This window comes from Panthera tigris, chromosome B4 (assembly GCF_018350195.1).
Source record: "Panthera tigris isolate Pti1 chromosome B4, P.tigris_Pti1_mat1.1, whole genome shotgun sequence".
Taxonomy (NCBI): domain Eukaryota; kingdom Metazoa; phylum Chordata; class Mammalia; order Carnivora; family Felidae; genus Panthera; species Panthera tigris.
Window position 1 is genome coordinate 137,950,522 of NC_056666.1, and position 26,558 is coordinate 137,977,079.

Consider the following 26,558-nt stretch of genomic DNA (forward strand, 5'->3'; position numbering starts at 1 on the left):
GACCGTGGGGCCCAGCGTGCGGGAGGGGGCCAAGGGTGCCTGGCCGCTCGCCCGTCCTCTGGCCTCAGATGCGGGTGCCAGTGTGCCCACCTCCACCACAGCTTTAGGAGAGGCCTCGAAGTGAACACTTCTTAGCCCCAGCTTTGGTGCACCGGGACCCCGGGCTCGGAAAGTCAGCGGCGGCTTTAGGATTGCGTGTGGAAGCAGGTGGAGAGAAGCCGCGCTCCCTCGCTGGGAGGGCCTTTGCCATCTCCAGTTCTCCTCTCCAGTGCTCTCACCCTTGGACAGCCACGCATAGGTGACCGTGGGGTCCCGGCCCCTCCGGGAGGCCCGGGAGTGTCCCCATGGAGTCCCGCCGGCTGGGGCCTCCAGGAGGACGGGGCGGTGCCTTCGTTTTGGGCCGCCCCGGCTCTCCCCTTGCTCTGAAACCAGGGAGGTCAGAGCCAACACGGACTTTCGGCCTTTTTTCCTCCCATGTGGGGCTGCGGCCTTCTGCCCTGCACAGTGCCTGGTGCCTGGTACCAGCGGGAGGACGCTTGCCGTCTGACAGGGCGTCTGTGCACGTTGGTGGCACTCCTGTGCTATTCTGCACACCTTCGCTTGGAGTTGTAGCATCCCCTCGGACGGGCCCGTCGCCATCGATTCCCTCGCATCCCCGACAGCCGCTCACGGGCCGTGGAGATGGCCCGGCCCCCTGGGCAGGGGGTCATGTCTTTGTCAGACCAGACTAATTTTGCAATGCCGAGTGCCCTTGGGCGGGTTAATGGTTCTGTCCGGTTTGCATTTCATCCCGTGTTCATCTGAAGCAGCAAATGTCACGAAATGCCAAAGTACAGATCAATTGTCTCTTTCTTTATCATTTCAAGACATTTTAGAGACAAAATTAGGTCAATTGAAAACTAATCTTTGAGTGCCACGTGTGCTCCTGTGGGCTGCTGCGTGTGTTTAAGCGTGGCGTGTGTGTGGTCGCGTGCGGTGTGGAGTCATGCCCAGGCTGGGGCGCCCAGGGAGGCGGTGGGTCGGCGAAGGGAGAGTCGTGGTGTCTGACCTCAGTTGCCTCATCGGCAGGGGGAGGTGGGGGCCTCCCACCATCAGTGCTCGCGGGCTCGCTGGAGGGGCGAACGAGGTCACGGACAGAGGAGGGGCTTGGAGCCGCCCCGCACCCACACGCACCCTCAGCCTCTCTTACAAACCCAGGCGGGGGGAAAGAATTGATCTCGTTCTTCGTTGGTCTGTGAGCAAAAGAGGCTTTTCTCGTTGCACATGGGGGGTTTTGCTTAGTCATGAAGGAAACTTCCCTTTACCTCCTGTGGAACCTGTTTGGGGTTCTCTCCGCACGAAAACCCCGGAGGAAGGAAGGCCCTCCTTGTGCGGGATTCTGCTTTCCCTCGAGGCCGAGCCGAGGCTGAGCCGCACCCTCAGGGTCATCAGGGCAGGCGGCACGGCCGGTGTTGGGAAGAGGGCACGTCGTCCTCCACGGGGACGCTGTGAGTGGCAGGGCCTCTCTGGGGACATGCTCTTCCCCGGACCCCTCCCTGAGCTGCACAGGCCTGGCCTCAGATCCCTGATCCTTGCCCACCCGCCTGCCCCTCTCCCGCCGGGGCGTGCACTCCTCGGCTCCCCAGGGCTCCTTCTCAGAGGGAGCACCCAGGAGGGGCGGGGGGAGGAGCTGGGGTCCTGTCCTGTGCCATCCTGTCCACTCCCATCCCCGTCCCGTCCCCCATTGCTGTCACTGGGCCTTGCCTGCCCTGACCTGCCCGGACGCTCCTCCCTGATCATTTCCCATTTGTGATCGGAACTCACCAGGTGGTTTTTGAGGGAAATGGGAGTCAGCACGAGACTGGAGAAAATCCATTTTGTCCCATGACAATCCCCAGATGTATCTATATTTTCATTAAATCATCTCTCTGCGGTGGGTTTTGCTTTCCTTGTGGGATTGAGCTGCTGGAACCAAGCCCTCGAGCCCCTGCTGGGCCTGGTGGCCGCAGGGCAGCCCCCCCACCTTGCACCCCAGCTCCTGGAGAGTGAGCCCAAGTGTCAGGCCAAGTGTCCCTCCGCATCCAGGGCACTCGGGTGTGGGGGCTCCACGGGTGCCCCAGGCAAGGTACGTGACTGTCAGCCAGAGTATAGACACTCAGTCCTTACCTGATGCCCGCAGAGCGGGGTTGGGGTGCGTCCTCACTCACCTCTCTGGATTGCCCAGCTTAAGGCTCATTCTGTTTTCTTTCTCTTCTCTGAGATTCTTCCATAACGAATGCTGTCGCCTCTTAGGAAGCGGTGCTCAGACTTTGTACTGTGGGTCCTGTCGTTGACGGGTCTCTGCATGCTTTCTGAGAGCCGCGTGTCCCTGGTGTTGGGGGTTTAGGCTGAGCGTTAGCACAGGCAGAGGGCAGTTACACGACCCTCCTTGCAGCTCAGGAGGCCCTGAGAGCCCAAGGAGGATGGTTTAATCTAGCAGTTTCCCTTCAGGACGTGGCAATCCCATAAATCCATAGAAATTAGCCAGCAGAGAGGCTTCTGGGCCAGAAAGTGGAGGGGGGTGGGGCGGGACTGTTCCCAAGCATTCTTGCCCCCGGCACACACCTCTCTGGTTGGTTTTTAGTGTCCTAAAGCTCTTCAGGTTGTGCCTGGAAGGGAGAAAAGTTCTCAAAGGCTCTTTCCGCAGAGCGCCCCTCTCCCCACCTCCTCCCAGCTCCCGAGGAGGCCACTTTCCTCCTTGGAAGTGGTTGCTTTTGTGTTTGTGTTTGTCTCTGCCTGTCTCAGTGGCTGTCTCTGGAGTTTTCAGGTATAATGACTTTCTGCAGCAGAAAGACCTGCCTTCCTACCCTCCACAGCCCCCAGCTCTTTGGGACCCTCCTCCTGGGGGGCATGAGCCAGACCCTGACACACACATACACACACACACACACACACACACACACACACACACACGCACGCACGCACACATGACCCCTGGGGACCCCCCACCCCGGGGGCCTCAGCCAGACCACACAGTCACACACACGACCCCTCGGGGCCTCACTCGGGACCCAGTTTGGATGTGAGCCTGGGGCGGGGCGGCCACCACGGTCTCTGGAGGCTGTGTGCGCTCCCTGGGACTTGAAACAAATTGGGCTCCAGGAAGTGAAATATCAAATGTTTAGTTGAGTCTGTGGAAGGTAACATCCTGTGCCCTTCAGTAAGTGTTCAGCCGCGTAGTCTCGCTCACACATCTGAGACCTGAGCGGAGACTGTGGGTTAGATCCGTCGTTCCACGGCGGGCCCCAGGCGCACACAGGACTTCTTGGAGACCACGGCCACTTTTCACTGGAGCGGGCCACTTACAGCTAAATGATTTCTAAGCAAGATTATAAAACTCCTTCCGTGTTTTTATTTAAAAACTGTTTCATGTGGATGATGGCTGCATTTTAGTATGCTTATGAGGGGTGGGGCTCCTGAACAGTCCTTGGGACAGGTCCTTGGATAGCTGTCCCAGGGCCCCCCAGCCTGCGTGCCAGACGTTGGGGGCCAGCTGCCTGCAGTCCGGGTTTCGAGGCTCACTGAAGGACACCTCTGAAATCAACGACAGGACACAAAGCTGAGTCCTGTCCTGTCCGTGATCTCTTGCTGACGGGGCAGCGGCTCAGGCCGACCGCCCAGTACAAGCACCCCGTGCCCCGTCATACACCCCGGGCGCCTTCCCTGGGTTGTCGAGCCAACCCAGGAGCCTGTGCTGTGCTCCCTCCTCCCCTTCCTCAAAGGAAGAATCTCTCGCCTAGTGGAAGGTCTCCTCTCAGCCCCACGTCTCAGCCCCTTCCCTCTGGGCCTGGCATGTGGCCTGTGCCCACCCAGCCGGGCCGTCCCAGCCTGAGCCGCTCTCAGGGGGGCCTCCCCGCAGGTGAGCTGGAGGGCAGCCGACACCGTGGGCTTTGCCAGTGACTCGCCCTGCTCGTTTCTGCCTGTGAATTAGTCTTGCCATTAAAGAAAAAATTACACCCACCATTCAAATCATTAATTGAAAGGCCCTTATTATCTCATTAATGGTGTTTGATATCTGAGCCAGATAAACTGGGAGAAGCTCGTCTGTTCAGTCCCTGAAGAAATGTAATCACATCACGGGCCTTATTGAAATGTCTCCCTCTCAGCCGTCAGGAAGTCCGTGCCACAGCGGTCTGTTCGTGGACCCCCGTTCGAGTCTGACACAGAAGTACCGTTGTGCGGCCGGGGCGCCCGCGTGACGTGCGTTTGGCCAGTGGTGTTCAGGAAGGCGTGCCCGGCTGCGGTGCTGGCTGTGAACGGCCCCTCTGAGTTCCCCAACCGCGTAGACGCCTTCCTTCTCTGGGCGGTCTCCTAGGATCAGTGGGGTTTCAGAGAGAGGCCGAAAAGAGGGAAGGGGGCGGCCCCAAGGCTGACGTCACCTGCACGGTGCGTGAGGCTTCTGCATTGACCTGGATGGACAGGAAATCAAATGGGAACCACGGCCCCTGAGAGCCATGTCCCCGAGGCTGTGTCCTCTTGCTGAACCCGGGGTTCGCCGGGTTGATTGCCAAGCTCCTGGACCTTCTTTGTGGAAAGAACCCCTTATGCCCCGTGGCGGTTCCGTCCCCTCCCCCGCATCTTCTCTGCCCATCTAGCCGTGTCCTGCGTCCTGGGTGCCCCAGGCCCTCACACGGGGGAGCCGTGGTCTGTTCGTCGCTGACCCGGTGCTCTGGCAGCGCTGGCTCAGCCTGAAGAGACTGGACAGGAAGACTCATGTGTGGGCTTCCCCGGCACCTGGGACTAGGCCGTGGAAAAGGAAGGAGTGGGTGGTTTTGAGGTTCTAAGATCCTCACCTGCAGCGGAGGTGACGCCCAGCGAAGTGAAGGGACCAGGAGGAGTGCGTGGCAGCCGGGGTCCAGCAGGGCTGGCGCTCCTTCCTGGCTCCCGCGGTCCCCCACTGCCCACCTGCCCCCTCCAGCCCCACTCCGTGGGCCCCGGCCCCAGTCCCCAAGGTCGTGTTCGGGGTCCTTCCTGGGAGAGGTCCATTTCAGTTGGCAGGGGTCCTCTTGGGTTCAAGCTGTAATGTGCCTTCCTGAACCCAGAGCCTTGGGCCACTCGGGAGTCCTGGGCTGGACCCTCACGGCCACCACCCCCCGTGAGACCCTGAGTGGTCATTTAGCTTCTCCCAACGTAACCGACACTAGTGAGCTGCTCAGATAGTGATGATGAATGGGCTCCTGTGGGAATCCTTCCCTCAGGCCTCGAGGTGGGAGCTGTCATTGTCCAGCTGAAGCGATGACAGAGGGCACACCGGCCCCTTTCCGCCAGAGCCCCGTCACGGAGCCCCAGGGGCCTTCTGTCGCTACAAGTCACCTCTCAAAGCGGCCTGTGCCCCTCAAGGGTCCACCATGAAATAAACACGCTTGGCCGCGGGGTCCTGGCCGAGGCCTCGCCCCGTGTGCAGGCATGAAAGGTCCAGGAAAGTGAGACAGGGCCACATGGGCCGGGCGAGCTGGGGGATTGCCTTCCAGTCCAGAAAGCCCTCTGTCTGCACAGGGAGGTTCATTTTGTTACCTTCATTAGTTTGAGGATTTTCAGGGCAAACACGATAGGATTTCTCGATTCAATTCTGGGGTGTTTGTTTTTTTGCGATAAAGCACACGGAGGAACTTGCATTGATATTTAATTCGTCTTGCAAAGAGGAAATATTTGCTCCTCTCTTACTCAGTGCGTCTGATTCTCAGCTGGGCCGGTGAGGCTGGCGGCATCCAGCCAGGACTTGGAACGCTGTGGACGCCCAGCCTGGGCCTCTTGCTGCTGAGTCGCGGTGCCCGTGGTCCCCACGCTGCCCCTCACAGCCCCAGGCGCGATGCTTGCCGGCCTTCATCAGCGAGCTGAGACCCCCACCACGCCCCCATCTTCCCTTCCCTTTCCTGGGGCTCCGTGTGACTTTGGGGGAACTGCCCCTGCCCCGAGCCCCGCACCGCGCCCTCAGCCAGCCTCACAACTGAGACCAGGTTGCTTCTTCTCTGCGGCTCAGTGCGACCACCCGTCGGAGGATGCCAGCCCCCTCTCGGTCGTTGTTAATGCAGACGACGCGGGCGCTCTGCCGAGTGCGGTCGTCAATGTCACAGCCACCTAATTGGATTCCGGATCCACTGAAACTCGGAGGCTCAGGGTCCCCAGAGACACGGCAGGGAAGGAACTGTGTCAGCAGAGCCTGTCGGGGTCACTCCCCGCCCCTCACTTACTGAGAAAGGATGGCCCAGAGTTACAGCTTATGAAAGTGACTGTGAATGTATCTGACCTGGCCCAGTGCTCGCTGTAAGCCTTGTGCATCTGGTAAGGCTCAGGTTCCTGGCCCCGGGCACGCTTCCTTCAGGGACGGGTCAGGCAACGGACGGGGTTACCTGTAGCTGGGCGCCCCGTGTCTGCCTCTATCCCTTTGGGGGACTCCTGAGTGCCTTCTCCCACTGACCTGGCCGGTATGTCCTTGGAAAGCCTCCCTGGGGGAGGGTTTTAGGGGACAGCTCTGTCTTTCCAGCTGCCTTGTTTGGCAGAAGCCCGGGACACACACACAGCTGGCTCAGTCTGCCTGTCCCCCCTGGCAGCCCCATCTGGATTTGGGCGCTTTGACTTAGCCCAGCCTGGGTAGGCCCTGGGTTCACAGGGCTCAGGGGTTGTGAGTTGCCCCGTAAGGGTCCGGCTCCAGCGTTTCCTGATAGTGGGGTCACTGCCCTCTTGCCCTAGGCGGGCAGCATCGGGCCCTGTACTCACACCGTGTTCCCACGGGAGACTTCGCAGAGGGCGAGCGCTGTGACAGGAGTGAAACCGCCTCTCCCAGGGGTCTCAGGGTGACGAGCCAGCCCCGCGGCTGCAGGACTCCCTCACCTGCCCCCTTGCCGCTTCGGAGGAGGCCGGCTTCCTGGCACAAGGGCCCGCGGCTGGGGGGCCTTCGCAGGCGGTACGTTTGCATCCAGGCGTTGCTGTGGGAGGAGCTCCACTGTCGGTGGCGTGTTTTATGTCTCCAGATAATCCCGTTGTGATAAGCCTAATTCCTGCCCGAACACGCATACCAGCCTGTGAACCCGTCACAAAGTCAAATAATGTGACATCTCCTATTACGTTATCACTCTCGATTAGGATCTCTCTTAAATGCCAGCCTGCGATTCTGTCTGCGCTCCCTGCCACATTAGCATCTTTTTATAATCATCAGATGACACCTCTCACTCTGGAGATGGGTCGCCCCAAACGAAGCCCAGCAATTTTTAACGCGACTTGTCCTCATTGGGAGCGGTGGGCGTAATTTTGAGCAGAAACCGAGCTGTGTGTATTTAGAAACCAATTGGGAACATCAGATTGCTCGGGCTGCGAGTGGTGTGTCTGAATCGCCTCTTCTGTCCTAGGGCTGCTTCCCACTTGGCCCTGCTCGTTGTGAGACGGATCTCCTCGGGCGTGGGAAGTGCCACCGGGTGGGGTCACTCCAGGAAGTGGGCTTTGGGGGCCAGGCCTGGGGGAGGGTGCTCCTGTCCGCCTTTCCCCCACCCGCAGCCCCGGCAGGCGGGGGAGCCTCAGTCCTGGGGAACGGTGAGGGGGTCTCCGGTGCGGCTCTGGTCCAAGCCCGGTGACGGGCCGCTTGCCACGTGCTGGGGTGTCTCGGCACCGACCTCCTACAATTGCCAGCCGGCAGGCACGCCAGGCAGGTGCTGGCCTGGAGGGGCCCGGGGTTCAGACTCCAGCGCTGTGGGCTGAGGGCCTTGATCACATTGTCTTGTTCTCACCGCCCCGGCCTCCAGAGTGAGACCTAGGGGCTGTCCCCTGCTTTGGGTGGCTTCTGTGGAGCTCACTGTGCTTTTTGCACGCACACGTTTAATCCTTGAAACAGCCCTACCAGAGGGCTCTTGTCCCAGATCTGGAGTCCGGAGAGACCCCTGCCTGGCCAGGGTCACACAGCAGACTCTGACTCCAGCGCAGTCCCGCTCCACGCCTGGGCCCTCCTGCCCTCAACCAGCACCTCCTGCAGCCGCTCCCGGCCTCCCCAGTCAGAGGTGGGCCTCAGGATTCTGCAGAAATAAATGGACACAGAGGAGATTTTATCAAACACCCGTTTCAAGGGGCACGACTTTTCCTTTGTTGCTCATGTTTAGTAGTGGGGGGGGGGCGGTTCTTTGAAAAGTTGGATCTTTTGTGGTGTTTCCCCAGAGGAGGGAGGGAGGAAGGAAATGACTTGGCTAATGCCTTAGATTAAAGACCACACATAGGACTCAACTGGGTACGACTCTGTGAATGCGACTAAATTTTCTGTTTTACACAATGGTTGCTGGCACGTAATGTGTTCATTTTTATGTATCAGTTTTATCAGTAACGCTAATTGAACATAAGCAACATAACCTTCCTGTGCGCTAGGCCCTCTGCTGGGCGCTGGGAATGTATCCCTGAGTCTGCCACAGCTGTGGCCCCATGGGCCTCATACTAAGGTTGGCTGCTCGTGGAAGCAGCTAGCCTCCAGATGTAGGTGGGCAGGGGGGTGGGAGATTGAGCCATGGAGCCTACTTTTAGTCCTTGCCAGAAGTTTTGTGTATGTCTCCATCTGTCCACCTATCTGCCACCCACCCATCTACCCATCTACCTATCTATCCACCCACCCATCCATCCACTCATCTACACATCTACCTGTCCATCTACCCATCCATCCCTCCATCTACTCATCCATTCATCCATTTGTCAGTCCATCCCTCCACTCATCCACCCATCCATCCATCCCTCCATTCCTCTATCTATTCACCCATCCATCCACCCACCCATCTCTCCACCTACTCATCTACTTATCCACCCATCCCTCCATTCCTCCATTACTCTATCCATTCACCCATCCATCCATCTCTCCATCCATCCACCCATCTCTCCATCCACCCATCCATTTATCCATCCATCCATCCATCCATCCATCCATCCATCCATCCATCTCTCCATTCACCCATCCATCCACCCATCTCTCCATCCACTCATCCACTTACCATCCATTCATAATCCTTCCATTTTTCCATCCTTCCATTTCTCTATTCATCCACCCTTCCATCAATTCACCCATACACCCATCCATACACCCATCCATCCATCCATCTATCCATCCACTCATCCACTTATCCATCCGTCCATCTGTCCATCCCTCCATCCATTCACCCATCCATCCATCCACCCATCTCTCCATCCACTCATCCACCCATCCATCCACTCATCCATTCCTCCATTCCTCCATCCATCCACCTGTCCATCTACTCCTTTATCCACCCATCCATGCACAAGTCAACATTAAATTGGACACATGCCCTGCTCTTCTCAGTTGGGCACTGTGAAGTTTGAGCCCTTTGGGGCCTAGGCTGTCTAAGCCTTTGCCCTCAAGGATCTCAGGTGATAAGGGCCATGGTTGAATCCTGCGTAGATCCTGAGGGTGGCTGCCTCTTGGAGATGTTGTAAGGAACCATACATACAGCTCCCCAGAAGAAGGCACTGGAGGAGGAGAGTGCTCTGACCCAAGCCTTGGCCTCCAGAAGGACCTCTTTTCCTGGAAACCCTGGCTCTGTCTCCCCAGGGAGGGGCACTGGGCAGGTGGTCACAACCAGGAGCCACCTATGTCCATGCCCCCACCCTACCCCAGCCAGCTAACTTGAGCTGGGCAGTGTCTCCTCTGTCACTGAGGACCTCAGTGGAGCAGATTGGGAGGCGGGGAGAATCTACTCTGTAAACACCTCCGTGGATTGATGAAGATCCCCTGTAAGTCTGTAAATCGCAGGTCTGGAGTACTTGGCAGTGATCCTTTAACATTCTTGAAGAGGCTAGTGTCCTATTAGCAGACTGTGTGCGGCCAGGGTGTTCCTGGAATCAGGGTGTCAGAGCCCTGCTGTGCAGGCTTAGTTTTGAACTGCTTCTGGGAATATGCTTGCCTTTTGAATGTGGTCATCAGTGTGCCTCAGTGGAACAGTCCAGAGCCCGGGACAGTGGTGATGCTGTGCCTACTGTATGGAAAGTAAGGGATCTGAGTAACAGCTGGGCCCCTGGGAGCACAGAGTCCCCTCCCGCTCCACTGCCTGCCGTGTCCCCTGGGGACCCTGTGCTTCAGACAGACGCTCATAGGCCTGTACGTGCACCATGGGGCCAGCCCAGCTACTGAAGCACGAAACCCTGGTTCCTGCCCAGGCGTAGGTCCTGGAGACCTGGCGGGACCAGGGTAGGGGGCGAGGGGGAAGCTTAGGGGGCCTGCAGCGTGCTGGAAACATGAGGGGGACCTCCTGTCACTCAGTGCCCTGCACCACACTCCCTTCCGGGCCTCACGCAAGTCAGGCCTTCGGTCAGAGACTTCCCGAAGGCCCCTGGCCTGCCCCACACTCCTGGTAAGGCCGGATGCCCCTGGACGGTGGTGTCCTGGCACTGTGTCCTTACAGACAGGAAGCACAGAACCTTCTCACACATCCAGCTTGAGGATGCTAGGAAATATCAGTGCCTTTGGCTCTTCTGTAGAAAGAGAGCCTGGCCCCCATACCGCCGCACCCCTGCACCCCCCACTCTGACCTTTCTCGCTGGGCCCTTTCTCTCCGGCCTTCGGAAGCTGTCGGCGTGTTGCACCGGGGTGTCCGAGGCTTGCAGTGGAGCACGTGGTTACCTGGGCCGGAACGGGGCGTTTGCATTCCCAAAGCTCCTGGCTCAGAACATGTCTGTTCATCCTAGGAGGGTCTCTGTGTTTAGGGGCCCTGCGGGCCCTTCTCCATTGGCAAGAGGGCCCTTTTCTGACACGGGCGCAGCATAAGAAGGGTGAGAGGGCTTCTCTGCATCCGGAACCCACCAGCCCCGCCTCCTGGGCCCTGCCGAAGGCCTCAGGAAACGATGCCAGCCAGGAGGGGCCCCGGGAAGACAGCCACAGGCTGACAGGACCTGCCTTTGCCTGTCCCATGGGCGGTGCGCAGACCCACCCGCCGGCCCCAACACACACACCCTGCCCGGTGTGCTCACACTCGCTTTCAGGGCGAGGGTCGGCGCCTGTGGCCCTGGGCCACGCGGGTGCTGTTGTCGCCCAGGTCCCTGCAGGGGACGGGGTGCAGGCCTGGGAGGTCCTGTCCTCGTCAGACCACGTGAGTCGGGGGGAGACCGAGTGGCTTGGTGCAGCTGAACCCCGGCCGCGTGGGTGGTGGCTATAAGCGGCACTGCCGTGAGGAGGGCTGCAGATGGTGGGAAGTGGATTCGGCCTGGTTCCGCAGCAGCGCCCTCAGGCTGGCACTGTCGCCATGCCCTCTGACAGCCGGGGCTGGTGAGGCACCGAGGCCACTGGTGCGAGTGAGGGGTAGAGCTGGCCCGGGGCCCCCGCCCGCGTCCCCTGCTGAAGGGCTCCCGGGCAGACTGGGGGGCACCATCCTTCGCGTCCCCGGGCGACGGCTGGGGGCTCGTGCTGGGGCTGACCCAGGGAGGTCAGGGAGGAGGAGGGCGGCCGCTCTCTGCTCAGAGGCCTCTCGGCCGGCAGTCCCGCCCATCGCAGGTGTCGTGACAACCAGAAAGGCCCAGCTTGTTTCCGGAACCCCCGAGAGTGGGTACCCCAGGTGCAGGCCGCTGCCGTGAAAGCCGGCGTGATACCTTCTGTCTCCCCCCAAAGCGTGCCGTTCCGGGAGCGTTGCTGCGGGAAGAGGCAACGAAGAAGACGCAGCGGAAGCCTAGGGAGAGTCTGATGCAGGTGTGTTAGGCAGCTGACGAGAATCTTACTTTGCTGGCAGCTGTCGCTGTCTGTGCTCTCGCCGGCCCTAAACACGCTGTGAACGGTTCCGATTTCTGTGTCCTTTCTGAGTCACCACGTACTCGCACTCCTGATTTTGTACTCACGTTTGACCTGCATTTTCTTCTTTAAGAAGTGTGCTCCTTCACAGCCTAACGTGGGTCCACGTCAGCCGTGGGGTGTTCTCTGTGGCACAGAGAACCTTCTGGTGGAGGCAGGCGGAAGCTCTTGGCTCGCCGACCGTGTGGGCCCCTTTCACCTGAGAGCCCAGGCGCTTCTGCGCCGAATCCGCGTGATGGAGCCGTGGATCCTGTGTCTCCAGCTCAGACCCCGCGATCAAGCTGTAGCCTCTTGCTTACGGTTGCCGGATGAAGCACCCGCGGGCGCGTTAGGGGACTCCGTGAGCTCCGTTCCCGGCAGCAGAGAGCCCAGGCCTCGGCATCTTTGGCTGTGGCCGCCACAGGGACGCGCCGCTCAGTGTCCATCCGCCTGGATGGGGCAGTGCCCACCCACGCCTCCCTGTAAGCACTCTGAGATCATCGGTCCCACGGCGTTCCGGATGGGGCTGCGAGCCCACGTTCTAGGACAGGAGCCAGAGGTCTCTTCCTGCTGCGCCTGGAGGGGGGCGGGAGGGGCCTCCCCACAGCCTTCCCGGGGGGCGCACCCCTGCTCACGCACTCCTTCATCCTCAAATACCGCCAGCCAGCAGCCCCCCGCGAGAGCGTGGTGCCTACTGAGTATCTCCAGACTGTCCTGCAGCCAGACAGACGGGAATTGGTCAAAAGTGAGGCTCAGGGTGGCGGGAAAAGCGAACCAGTTGTCACAGGATGGAAGAAGTAAAAGCAGGTGATGTCAGATGCAGAGGCGCCGTGACCGTGGCCAGTGTGGGCGCCGGGCGTGGCCCACCGTGAAGACAGCTCAGAAGAAGGCTGAGAAGTAACGGTAAGACCAGCGCAGTGGCCCCTGCATTCACCGGAACCGGAAGCTGCCAGTTATAAACAGAAAAACATCTCTGCCCCTGAAAATTATTTTGTTCTTTTGAAAACTTTCTGTGGCCATCCTTACGTGTCACCAGCGTTTGTGAGAGCTTCACGTGAGCACAGTTCACTGTTCTGAGAGGATCCTGCGTGCGAGCTGGCTCACCGCCCCTGGAGGTCTCGTCAGAGGACTTGCACGTGCACCGTCCGCCTGTGTCTCACGCACGCCTGTGCCCCGGCATCGTGACGCCCCAGGGGCCCGTGCGCGGTGTGCTCAGAGAGGTGGGGGACACACCTTCACCTTGTGTCACAGTCAGGCTGCACCTGGCATCTTGTGTCTCTGTCTTCCACAGACGCTCTCTAGGAGTCTTCTGTTTTCAGCAATTGTGATGTGGTGGGACAGGGCTGGCCCTGCCAGAAGTGCATCCCCCTGAGGTCATGTGCCATCTGTCCATAACCAGGAGGCCCTTCCTGGGTGCCCAGGCCTGGCTGGTTCCTGAGACCTTCTGCAGGGGGCAGGGCTGCAGTGGAACTTGGGTTGGGGGTTGCTCTGCCATGTGGATGGGAAGGTTGCGTTGGCTGGTTTGTAGGGGCTCATTCATTCAGCAGTGGGCTGGGCAGGGGAGTGGTGTAGAGGTGAGGCCGGGTAACCCTGTACTCCCCCCCCCCCCGCCCAGGGGGGCTCATAGGCCGGGAGCGGGGGCAGAGCTGTCACGGGTGTCACGGGAGCCCCCAGCAGACGAGTGCTGGTGCGTGTGGAGTCTGGGGGACGCTGAGGTCTGCGGGCTCCAGGCACCTGGGCTTTTAGACGTTTATTGTTTTGAGGGTGTGATGGCTTCCCCGGGGGTTTCCAAGAGGGTGGTGAGGCTCATGATGTGGACCCTGGGTGATCACAACCTCCAAGTTCGAGGCTGTTGTGAGCCCTTTGGCCCGGCCCCTTCCCTGTCCGCTCCATAGTGTGGATCTTCTCACCCGCCTCAGATGAGCCCCTTCAGGGTGGGGGCCCACCCCCCGGGGCTGCACCCAGCAGACACCCTGTGTTTGTTTCACGCCTGTTTCCACCTCCTCCTCAGAGGCAGTGAGGGCAGGTCTGCTCTCAAGAGCAACAGCAGGGCTGCGGGCCTGGCCTGCTTGGACCGCCTCCTGCACCTGTCACAGCACCGATCGTGCCCTCAGCACAGCGTGGACACGGCCACGTGGGCCCAGCCCGCTGCCAACCCTTCACTCTGGACCTGAGTGAACACCGGGACCCCTCGTCTGTCCTAAGAGAGTGCGGCCTGGGTCCTGCTGACTTTGTGGGGGGCTTAGCCTGCTGGCTTGGTCATCTGCCTCTCGCATGGCTGTGAAAAGCCATTTTGCAAGTCTGTTCTTCGGCTTCTCATCTGTAAAACGGATATAGTACGTTTCCCTGAGCTTGCTGGATGAAGTGAGAAAAATGTGGGGGGCACCCCAAGATCAGCGTCAGCAGGGGTGTCCTCACTAGTGCATCTCCCGGTCCAGAGCAGGACACCACAGGCCCGGAGCCGGGTGTCCAGGCCCCTCCTGGTTATCCTCACTTGTTCCTGCAGCCCAGGGCTGGGGGTGGGGCCCACCACTCAAGTCAGGGCGTCAGAAGACCAGTGGTCAGAGCCCTTGGGAGCTCGGCCCCCGGGGCCCTGTGAGCTCCCCTCTTCATAATCCCAAGTTGATCGGCACCCCGGGATGTCAGCAGACTGATTCCAAAGTTCACATGGAGACACAGGACCCAGAGCAGCCCCCACGTTACAGAGAGGAAGACTGTCGGAGGACAGGCGTTGCCTTCTGGGCATCAAGACTCCCCACAAGGCGGCGTGGTGTCCCCAAAGGCAGAACAGACAGACAGATCAACGGAATGGGATCCAGAGTGTGGAAGTGGACCCGTGTAGATACAGTCACCGATCCCTGACAAAGGAGCAAAGACGTTCAGGAGGTGGCACTGAGCAACCAGACATCACATGCAAAAAAACGTGGACACAGACCTTACAGTCTTCACAAAAATTAAAAACTAGATCATAGACCTACGTGTAAACCGTAAAGTTTTATCGAAAACTCCCCGAAGATCGTGGAGGAGGAAACCTAGATGACCTTGGGTTTGGTGATGACATTTTAGATGCAACTCCATGGGCACGATCCGTGAAGGAAATAATTGATGAGCCGGACAGCATTACAATGAGAAACTTCTGCTCCGTGAAAGACGCTGTCAAGAAAATGAGAAGACGAGCCGCAGACCGGGGAGAAAATCATTGCAAAATAGATCCCATAAAGGGCCGCTGTCCTGAGTATGCAGAGAACTCTTCAAACTCAAGAAGAAAACAACCCAATTAAAAAATGGGCAGAAGATCTTGTGCGGACACCTTACCAAAGAAGACGTACGGATGGGAAGTCCGCGCACGAGCAGGTGCTCCACGTGGCACACCGTCAGGGAAGTGCAGGCGACAACACCGAGAGTCGCGTCCGTCAGCATGGCTGGCGTCTGCCTCCCCGACAGCACGCGGCGCTGGCGAGGACGCGGAGCACCGGGGACGCTCGTCCGCGGCCGCTGGGAACGCGGGATGGCGTGGCCACCGTGGAGGACGGCGTGGTGGCTCCTTACAAAGGTGAACGTACTCCTAACATACGACCCAGCAGTTTGCCCAAAGGAGTGGAACACTTACGTCCACACAGAAACCTACCGATGGGTGTTCATTCGTAATAATCACCGGAACTTGGAACCCACCAAGACGTCCTTCAGCAGGTGAATGGACACGTAAGCTGTGGTCCATCCACATGATGGGTGTATTCTTCAGGGCTAAAGCGAAGGGAGCCACCAGGCCAGAACACACAGGGATGAACCTTAAATACACATCAGTGAGTGAAAGAAGCCCACGAAAAGGCCACATGCCGATTCCTGCTCCACGTCACGTTCCGGAGAAGGCACGACCGTGGAGACAGTGAAAGAACCAGTGGTCGACGGGTTTGGAGGAGGGAAGGGTGAACGGGGAGCGCAGAGGATGCTCAGGGCAGCGAGACTTCTCTGTGTGACATTAACAGCAGTGGACACGTGTCGCCGTTTGTTCGTCCAAACCCATGGGACGTACAACACCCAGCGCGAACCCTCGTGTGGGACCGCGGACTCTGGGTGGCCGTGATGTGTGGCTGTGGGGCCGTCGGTTACGACAGGCGCAGCATCTGGTGGGAGATCCTGATAACGGGGGAGGCTGTCGGGGGGCCAGGGGGTAGGTGGGGAGTCTCTGTACTTTCTGCTCAGTTTTGCTGTGAATCCAAAAGTGGCCTGAAAGTATTTTTTGAAGTCGATCGCCGTGGCCCAGGATTCACCCTGCACTCTGACCCCTGGGCCTCGCCCGGTGTGTCCAGCGGGCCCCGGAGCCTTCTCCGTCCAGCTCAGTTGCGGGGGGTCTGCCAGGGCTCCCTGTGCCTTGGCCCGTCTGCACCTGCGTTATTGGTGCCTCCGTGGCTAGTCCTTCGCCTCTTGGCCTGCCCACTGTGGGCACCGTGCGTATTCAGCAGGCACGCAGCCAGCCCCGTGCTGACCACTGGGCACGCGTGAGGGACCTCCAGTGACCTCCAGGTCCCCGGGCCGGTGCCCCAGCTTCCACCAGCCTCGCAGCCTCCTTGGCTCCCTCTCCTGAGTGGGCCCTTCCCCCTTGGGTCTCACCCCCCAACCAGCTTAGGGTGCTGCGTGCCCTCTGCACGGTCCCTGCGTCCACATGGGACCAGGACACAGGAGACCCCCTCGTGGAGAGTGGTGGACACGCGGCACGTGCCAGGGGTTACACGGTCACCACAGAGCCCCTTCTCGCGTCCTCTCGTATCGGACCCTGCTGTGCCCGGTGAGGCGGATGACCTTGTTCTCCCCAGTTTCGTGCTGCGGGGGACGGGGCCCAGGGTCCCGTGGCGTGTGGTCCCCAAGGGCGGACCCTGGGTGGGCTTGCGGGGCTCACACCGTGGGGGTCAGTCACTCCCCACAGCCTCCGAGGGCCCGGGAGCAGCTTCTGGAGCAGCGTGGTCAGGGAGAAAATGGCGGCTTCCTTCACCGGGAGCCCGCGACGCAGACCTGCCACCTCAGGGTGCCGTCACTCTGCACCCGCTCCAGGTGCCCTGAGGCGCTTCCCGACGTGTGCGCCGCCCTCCGCTCTTGTGGCTCTGGGCGCACCCCCCACGGCCCCCCGGCCTGAGCCAGGCCGGCGGCTCCCGGTAGGCGCGGGTGCAAACGCTGGCCTTGGCGGAGCTGAGCCACACCGTGCGTCTGTCCTCCTGGCCTCCCCGGCGGCGGGCAAGTCAGTGTGAGACACACACCTGAAACAGATTTACGGCGTCCAGCACAAGGAAAATGCCACTTTGCCAGCGAGTCCGAAGTCAGCTGTGCACATCAGTGTCACCACCTGTTTAGACGCAGCCGTTGGAGGTGGGATGTGTTGCCGTGGAATGTGCTCGTGCCCGGGCTGCAGCCGCGGCCCCGCCTGACGGCCCTTCTCCCTGGCGGAGAGGAAGCCTCGGTGTCTCAGCCGCCACCCGGGGCTGAGGAGGGTAGCGTGGGCCCCTTTGTGTTGGTCCCAGTTGAGCGCAGGGGGGTGGGGAGGGCTGGCCGGGGGCAGGGCCAGGGCAGGGGAGCCATGCCCAGTTTGAGACCCTTTTAGATGCCAAGTAGACGCCAGGGCGTGCAGGTGTGCAGCCATCAGACGTGTGAGTTCAGGGCGTGGTCATGGTGGGGGCAGAGATGGGGGGTGACCTTGGCCCTGGGGGACATCCCCTGGGGAGGGCTGCAGGGGCAGAGAGGGCCTGGCACTGAGGAGGGTTACCGAGGACACTGGAAGGTGGCCAGGCAGTGGGAGGGGGCTTCAGGCACGGGGATGCTGGCGGGGCGGGGGGGGGGGGGGTGGGACTTCAGGAAGAGGGGAGGATCAGGGAGGACCGACACTGGGGGACCACTGGAGGTGGTGAGCAGGCCTCCTCCTGGACGTGCGCATCCTTCCCTAGTGGGCCCTCCGCGAGGACGCCTCCACAATGACATCTTGCCGTGCCCTGTCTGTGACTAGCCGCCTGGCCCCACGTCCCTCAAGGCAGAAAGGTGCCCACGGGAGGAGGCGACTCTGATCGCCACGCCGGGACTTCGGGTACTCCCTGTGTGCGGACAGGACGCCCCTTGGTGAGTGTGGACACGTGAAGCGGAAAGGCTGCCCGGATTGGGGCACTCGCGCCAAGCTCGTGTTTTCAGGACCCAAATTCTGTTTAGAATTCCTTTTTTGGAAAAGAAATATCAAATTAACTATAAGGACAGTGTGCCTCCCTGAGCCATCGGGGCCTCAGATCGCTCTACGACGGTGTCACCTTCGATTCCGCACCTCGTGGAAGGCTGTCACCAGCGGGTTGGCCAGCCTGGCAGCTGGCCGTCCGTCCCAGCCGGCTGTCACCAGCTTCTATTTTTAGCCCTGGTTTGGTCCAGAACTTGATAGGATTGTCAAACTAATAACTGGATTGTCAAAGAAATCAGCTGTCGTAGGTCAGGGGGTGGGGGTGGAAGCGGCCCCCGGGGTAGCCGGGCGCCGGGGGGCCACGTCGGGCAAGTGGGTGCTACCCAGCCACTTCTCCGTCCTGGAGGTGAGGTGAGGACGTGACCGTGAGGACATCACAGCGTAGCCACCACCCTGGAGAGGGCAGGGAGGCTCCCTTCTTGGGCTGGGTCAGTCGCTGGTGGGGACGCAGGAGAGGACTTGGCGGGTCCTCCCGCACGGGCGGGAGCTTGGCCAGAGGACTGGCCCTCCCGAGCGGTGACTTGCGTGTCCACCGCATGTCAGGTCGTGTCCTGTGTTCTTTCATCTGTTGACGTAAAGGGCACCACGTGGGATGGAGAGAGAAGGGCTAAGACAAAGAAGGGAGGGCCCCTCCCGCAGCCGTGGCCGGTGCCCAGACACCGAGGATCGGGGGGTGGGACAGAGACGTGGTTTACCAGGTCTGGCCCCCCGCCTCCTTGAGGGACTTTCTGGCTCCCCCAGCATCACCCCACCCACCATCTTCGCCTCCGCCGTCTGACCGCCAGCCCGGGGCTGCAGGGCTCCGGTGAGATGCCCTTCTAGGTTTGGGAGGAGAGTGGGGACACAGGACGGGGCGGTGCCTCCGAGCACCCAGCCCCGCAGGCAGCGAGCGCCGTGTGGTGGTCAGGTGTCAGGTCTGGGGTGGGCAGCCCCCACACCCAGCCTGCTTGACTCTGCTTTCTGCAGCCTCAGTCTCCCCTGGCATTGGGGGTGGGGGTCCCCCGGGATCCTTGTAGACATGGGGGTGGGTGCCCCCAGGGTTGGTCGTCACGGTCGCCGTGCAGCGCGGTGCTTGGCACAAAGTGAGCAACGCACAGAGGGCAGCTTTGTGGTTGACCGACCGCGGATGCACACGACGGCCCCGGGTGGCCGTGACAGGCTGAATAGCAGTCCAGTCCACGCCAGCCACTGCCACGCCTGCTCCCGCAGACCCGTGGGGACACTTGGAGCAGAGCAGGCGCTGTCCCCGTGGGAAGCGATCCTGGCCCCCAGGTGGGCCGCCAGGAGCAGACGCGAGAGGACCGCGGCGGGAGAGGAGCCACGCCGTTCCAGAGAAGATGGCCCAACGGGTCCCGGCTCCCGTGCTCGCCCTGCGTGCCCGCCCCCGGGGGTGCCCAGCGAGGCCCAGCCCGGAGCTCCCGGCGTCCGTTAGCATTCTCCCCATGCCGCCGGCACTGCGGCAGACGCCTCAACCCCTTCTGGTATAATTTAATCCGGGCCGCTTTTTTATGTGCTGTTTTACACGTGTACTTACCAAGAACAGAGATTTTATGTTGAATATGGATCAGACCCTAGCAGCTCCTGCACGGGCAGGAATACAAATGACCTGTCCCTTTGCCGGCTGTCAGGGGCCATGGCTTCGGGGGACCATGACCCCCGACCCCTGCAGTGTGTGGTCCGAGGCGCTGCCCGGGAGCAGGGCGGGCGGGAGGCCGGCTGCAGTGGCCCGACCGGCCCTGTGCTCACAGAGGACAGAGGGCGCACGTCAGCGCCCGGGGGACACGGGTACCGATCCGCCTTCAGCTGTGAGTAGGCGTGGCCGTGGTGGCCTGGTGGTGGCAGCGGTGACAGCATGGCAACGGGCTCCCGCGTGCCAGGCATCGTGCCACCCGGGTGTGCTGACTCCATTCTCAGCACAGCCCTGCGAGGGACTGCTCCTGTGTCCTCCGGGGGGCCGTGAGTAGTGCCCGGGACCTCGGGTGTGGACAGGATGACGGTGACGCGGCCGACGCCTTCCTGGAGCACCTGTTCTGCAGCCGGCTCAGCTCTGACACGCAGGCCCTCGAGCCTGGAGGCGGTCCCGGTCACAGTCCCCACCTCCTAGATGAGGGGCTCAACTCCCGGGGTTGCCGGCCGCCTGGGCTGTGCCCTCGCCTTGCACTATGGATTCCAAGCCACCCAGGGCCTGGCTCCAGGCGTCCGGCCTGCCTGTGCCTTGGTCTCCTCCCCCAGAAGACTGGCTGGGAGGTGCCCAAGGTCCACCCGCCAGCAGCCCCATGCTGCTGCCCTGCGCCCCCAGGCCCCCCCGGGTGACACCAGGGCCTGCCTTGCAGATGGCCGGAGTGCCCACGCCGTGAGGTTTTCTAGCCAAGCCGCACAAATCGAACGTCGGAATGTGGATGGAAAAGGGAGTTAAACCAATTAGCCCTGCTACCTGACTCGTGTGTCAGTGAGGGACTCCTGTTTCTTCCTTCCCAGTTAAGGGGAGAGATAATAAGGGTCGGCAAACGGGCCCTTTTAGCCCCGTCGTGATTAATTTATTCATCTCTGCGAGTTGGCAGTTTGTGAACCCCTGACTCGAACAGCTTTTAAGCTGACCTCTGTGTGCTCTGTGCCACACAGAGGAGCAGGCGCCGATGTGTTCCGCCCTTCCCGCTGTCTGCGGGGGCCTTCCGGTGTGTTCTCTCTGCCAGGGGGTCCCACGGAGAAAGGCGCTGGTCCACGCCATCTGCAGGCCAGGCTGCTCGCCGCGGGTGGGGGGTGGGGGGCAGCAGGCACAGCTGGAAAGTGGTATTCTTCGTGTTCCTCAGAGCAGGGCCATCCCGTGGAGCGTCATCCCTGCCATGAGGGAAATCTTAAATTTTCTGGTGGCCCCACGGAAGTGGAGAAAACCAGGTGAAATTAGCTGATGTTTTATTTGACCCAGAAATCGGAACTAACCATCTTCCAACCTGTAATCAACAGATTTCGTGCAGACTTCCTACTAGAAGCCCGGAATTTGCTCTCTGTGATGGGTACCTGAGGGGCTCTGAGGTGGCCGGGCTGACGGGAGGCCCTCTTCCTAGAAGTCTGGGGTGCGCTCTCCGTGACGCATACCCATGGGGGCTCAGCGGTGGCTGGCGGACAGGAGGGCCGGTCATGACTGCGCAGGACCGAACGTCATGCATTTCGTAGTCACGTACCTGTGTGTCGCCCGGTCCCCACCCCTGCACATGCTGGCTCAGGTGCCCCTTCAGTCTGGGCCCCTGGGGGCAGAGCTGCTGGCTTTTGCTGCGTTGTGCTGGGCACACAGGCCACGCTCGGTGCGCAGTCACGAGCAAAGGGACGGACGGACGGACGGACGGATGAGGTCAGGAGCGTCTGCCCTTCCTGGGTCCTTTCCTGTCCTTTCTCGCCCGGTGGCTCCTGACTTGCCATTCCAGCGGGAGACACCTGCTTACGCCTCCACCGGGTGCTGGCCACACCACTTCCTCTCTTCCGCAGACAGACCCAACTTCCTGTCGCCCAGGGAGGGCCAGACACCTTCACTGGCCAAAGGGTGTGTTCTTGGGGCCTGGAGCCTAGAGCCCTGTGGCCAAGCGGCCGGGCAGCGTCCCTCCGAGCAGCCCCGGATCTGTCAGCTGCAGGGGGAGGCCGAGGGGCTTGCAGAGAGAGCCCCGTCCAGGTGTGATCCAGGCACAGAGCAGAGCGATGGCTCGGCCCCTGTGTCTGGTGCACCTAACAGCTTATGCTCGGTCGCTCCTTGGGAAGATTTTAAGGTAAATATAACTCATTTTGTATCTGACGTTAGAACTTCAAAATCTGGACCAAAGAGGCCGAGAAGCGGTGTCCTCTCCTGTTCGCTGGCGGCCTCAGGATGACCAGCCTCGGTGCCACCGCACAGGCTCAGGGCCTCCCCGGGTCCACGGCTGCGGGTCAGCACCTGGGATGCATTTCCTCCCTCGGACATTTGTCCCCCGAACCCGCTGCGTGCCTGCGCTGCCCCTCTGGGCGGACCATCCAGCGAGAACTGCACTTCTTGTTAAACTCACCTGCTAAACTATCTGTGTTTCCCACGGATGATCACTTATTTATCAAAACTGCTGCTCCCGCCACGACCACTCTTACTTTGACCACGAGCGGTGACATGGCGATGACGACCGAGTGCTAACAGGGACTGAATCCTAGGAGCGACCCCGTAGTGGTGGGTCCTCGCAGCCGCGGGAGACACTTAGTTTGTGCTTTGTACCTACGGACACTGTCACGGGCACTCTGCACGCGTTCACGACCCAGGGAGGGAGGGACGTTCTTGTCCCCGTTGACACACGAGGGTTGGGGTACAGAGTCGGGAGGCTCGCCCAGGGTCGTGTGACCAACCGAGGCAGGACTGGGATCTGAGCCCCGTTGGCGGGCAGGCTCACTGGGCCGCCAAGCACTGACACCGAGCGCCACCTCGGCCCGGACGTTTTGTTTCAGGGGTACAGGGATGCCTGCACTTAGACGTCACAGAGGAGGCCGGTCACCCCGTGGCAGAGGGCCGTGAGGTCATGATGGCAGCAGAGCGGGGCTTGGACCCAGGTCCTCTGACGGCTGAGCCGTAGCCTGCCGCCCCCTCGCCCTGCCACTTCAGCCCACGCCCCGGGGAGCCTCCGCAAGGGGCCAGCCAAACAGGGAGCTCTGGGGGCTCGGGAGGGGCCCCTGCCCACTCTCCTGGAGCCCAGGTGTGCTGGCGTGTCACCGTTGCGTCCTTCCCGGGACACACACGTAATCCTGGTTTGCAAATGGCGGTGTGATTCATCAGGCTGGAAAAATAAAGCCCTGTTGGTGAGAAGCACCTGAAGTGAAAACGTTTGCTGTCTCACGTTAGCAGGTTCCTCTTGGAACCCACCCATTTCCAGGTGGAAGGTGTCCTGTGCCGTGCTGTTTGTGGTGGTGAGCTGCTGGGAACGGCCAGCTCAGGGCTTCTGACCCGCTTCCCCGGGGGCTTGCAACAACACCCCTGCCTGTGCCGGGGCTGTGTGCCTCTGGCCCGCCGGTACCTGGGAGGGGGGCACTGGTGGCCTCCGCGGGGGATGGCCTGTGACAGGGAAGTCTGGCTGCCATCCACAGGCTCACGACGGAACGTCAGGGTGTCCGGAGTGCGGGCCAAGCCACTCATCATCCCGAGAGGCGGCCGTTATGTCCAGGCCCACCCCTGGGATTCCGGGCTGGCTGTCCCATGGCTCGACCTGGGTGTTAGTGGGGTTCCGGAGCTCCCCGGCTGATTCTGAGGTGTGGACAGGGCTCAGAAGCGCAGACCTCCAGGTGTGCGGGCGGGGCCCTCCCTGCGGACAGCACAGGTCAGGTGCCCACGGAGCACGTGGTAACGGGCTAACAGTGAACGGCAGGTGCCCCGGGGCGCACTCTTGCTGCGGCTGTGTTGACAAGCGGCATCTCGCAGAGCACCGGGGAGAGACTTACAGGGACCCGACTCGTCTGATTTCTTAGGACGGCAGCGTCGTGAGCCAACCTTCCTCTGCTTGTCACTTGTCATGTCTGCTCACAGGGCAGGGCGCTGTTGATGGAGCTCCGTTTCGTCTTTCTGCGGTTTGTGGGACGCAGCCCTTCCTGTCCACCGTTGCTTCAAAGGCAGACCCCCCCCCCCCCCGGGAGGGCCGGACCCCTGCCGACAGCTTCACGAGCGATGGCCCTTTACCTGAATGATGCGGGTAATGCAAAACAGCTCATGGCCAATAACCGTCCGTGCCTCCCGGATCGGAGCCATCTCTGCCCGATGCATGAATAAGACAGGCCTTTTTAAAGAAGAAATCTGTATTTAAGGACGCGTGTGGCTGTGTTCTTTGCCTCCCGTAAAGGTCACCCGGATAGATTTTTCCTTCTTTAGCATTGCAGGCTGCGAGGTGCTGGGCTTTTCTATTCTCCCTCCATCCAGTGAACCTGGGGGACTAAATTAGATTCTGAAATTGAGTGTGCAGCGGGGTTGGTGAGTTACCGTAATGGGAGGGTATTGCTTCTCACCTCGCAAGTAGTGAGGTCATGATAATATGAAGCGAAGTGGATTAAAAATAAAACCAAAGGTATTTATTTACGACCTGCTCAGAATTGGATTGGCGTCCGTGTAAGTTGCACCTAATGGTGAAAGACAGCAGATTGATGTTGATGTGTCCCTGGGGACATTCTGCCACTGAAATTTGCTCCGTGAATTCAATTTCAAGGCCCCCACGAAGTATCCCAAATGCAACAGGAAATGGGGTTGAGGAAGGGGTAAAGCGGCAGCGGAGAGGCGCCGGCGCAGGGGGGTCCTGGGGGCGGCTCGCGGGCGGGGGAGCGCCCTGCACGGCACAGCAGACACGAGGCGCCGCGTGGCTCCGCGCCCGGCCCCTGGCGGGAGCTGAGACCCCACTCTGCGGATGAGGAGCCTGAGGCCCCCCACGCCCCCGAGGCGGGCAGTGGCGGGTGTGAGTCCAGACGTGCTGCGGAGCCCGAGGCCTGAGCGCTCCCAGCTCTGGCCTACAGATGAAGGGGTGGGGCTCGGAGAGGAGGGTCCACCCAGGGCTGGGCCAGGATGTGAATGGAGCACCTGCCTCTGCCTCTGTCTCTCTCTGTCTCTGTCTCTCTCTCTCTCTCTCTCTCTCTCTCCCAGCCCCTCCTCATGCCTCCCGCCCTCTGGTCGCAGCCTTGCAGGGACAGGAGGCTCGGTGGGTGGGGCCTGTGTGAGTCTCCCCTTCGGCAGGCAGGGAGGGGCAGCCCCAGTCTGGGGCCCTCCCTGTGCCCTGTTCCCTGCTGGGACTTTGGAGGAGTGGCACCAGCCCCTTGGAACCCCAGCCACCCTTTGGGCTCACTCGGATCTGGTCTGATGGGCTGGGCGGGTGGGAGGGACCAGAGCCGGCAGGTATCTGCATGGTGCCAGCCTGCCCCCTGAGAGGGAGTCTGGCCTCCGGCCTTGCCCTGACCCCATGACCCACGCCCCCATTCCTCCTCCCTGGAGACCCCCCCAACCCGGGAAGCCATCCTGGCCACACAGCCCTCCCCAGTCCTGCTAAACCCCCCCTGGGTGCTGGGGCCTGTGCCCCCCAAGACTCACCCCGCCCTTGGTGGTGTCGCTGGTTGCTCTGGCCGAGGACTGTGGTCCGTCAGAGGAGCTGATCAGTGTGCAGGGAGGGCTGCGTGCATCGCTGAGGCCCTGGGCCGTGTTTTTCCTGTCCAGCACCTTCCTCCGTATCTCTGACTCTGGTTTCCAAACCGTGGGCTCTTGAGATAGTTCCTGTGTCCTATGGGGGTGGGCTGGGGGCAGCCGAGGGTCTGCAGCCTGGTCTTTCCTGGAAACAGAGTATCAAGTGAAGACAGTGACAGGGGCTCCGTGGTGTGTCCCCCCCGCCCACCCAGCAGGGGCACACACCTGTCCATGATGGCCCTAGTGTCCCTGCTGAAGGAATGTCACCGGAGGCACAGAAATCTGGGCCCGAAGTCCACCCAGGCCAGGGGGTAGGGGACCCTACTTCTGGATTCTGCAGGGTCTTGGGCTGGGGTGGCCCACCTGCAGCCAGCACCCCCACCCCCAGCCACCCAGACCAGCACCCGCACCGTGGAGCGCGAGGGGTCCATTCAGAGAGGTCACAGCTGTGAGGCGTGGGTAGCACTGCCCTCCGGGTCCCAGCAGCATCGCCAAATAGGGATGGGGGGGGCATATGAGGGGCTTCCTCCTGGCCACGGGGCTTGGGGCCTTTCAGGGTACAGAGGGGAGGGGACGCGATTCACGGCGTCTAGGAAGCTGTGAGCCCCCTCTGGCTCATCCCCACTGCTGGCCAGTCCCCACCGAGGGGAGCCCCCGCCCCGCTACTGGTCACCTCCTCTGACCCGGGCTTGTCTGTCTTCCCCCAGGAGCTGCTGCTTTTCCTTCAGAACCTGCCCACGGCCCACTGGGGTGATGAAGACATCAGCCTGCTGCTGGCGGAGGCCTACCGCCTGAAGTTTGCTTTCGCGGACGCCCCCAATCACTACAAGAAGTGAGCCAGGGCCAGCACAGCCGTGGCTGCGGGCCGGTGGCCAAGGAGAGGCCTTGTTGGAGCGGCCTGCCCTCCAGGGGGCTGGCCAGGCCCGGGCGCAGGGGAGGGCCGGGGCCTGGCCGGGGGCACCTCTGTTGCCTGAGATACCAAAGAGAGCCAGGGGAGGGTCCTGGCCGCTCAGGGGGCCAGAGGTGGGCGGGCATCTCCCTCCCTGTCCCCGGAGCGTCCTTGCCAAATGACCACCTCCTGGAGCCCCCAGGACGCGGCAGCCCGAGAGCCAGACCCTCTGGGAGAGGCCTGCTGTCTGGTGCCAGGGGCAGAAGGAGGTGGTGGCCATCTCATACCTGCTTTGAAATGCAAAAATTCTATTCTGTTGAGTGAAAGAGAATAAAATATAGACAAAATAAGAAGTGAACCGCCCTAACCTGTGAAGTCTCCGTCCCCACAGGGCTTCTGGGCGTTGGCCTTGTTCCTGTAACTGCCATCACTTTCGCTGTGGCTGTCCCTTCTCTCTTGGTGAGGCTCTGGCTCGGGAGCAGGGGGGAGGAGCGGAGTAAAGGCCCTGTTTTGCATCCCGTCCTCTTCAAAAGGAGCGCTCAGCCCTCAGGAG

At 61.1% G+C, this 26,558-nt stretch overlaps 1 protein-coding gene across 3 annotated transcripts in view; it reads left to right on the forward strand.

Annotated features, from left to right (window-relative positions):
- Window positions 1-26,358, forward strand: part of TBC1D22A (TBC1 domain family member 22A) — a 320,332-nt gene extending 293,974 nt beyond the window's left edge. For all 3 annotated transcript variants that reach the window (XM_042993557.1, XM_042993558.1, XM_042993559.1), the window contains one exon: window positions 25,824-26,358. In XM_042993557.1, the coding sequence (XP_042849491.1) occupies window positions 25,824-25,952 (129 nt within the window). In that variant the 3' untranslated portion in view covers window positions 25,953-26,358. The remainder of the gene's footprint in view (window positions 1-25,823) is intronic.
- The last annotated feature ends 200 nt before the right edge of the window (window positions 26,359-26,558 follow it).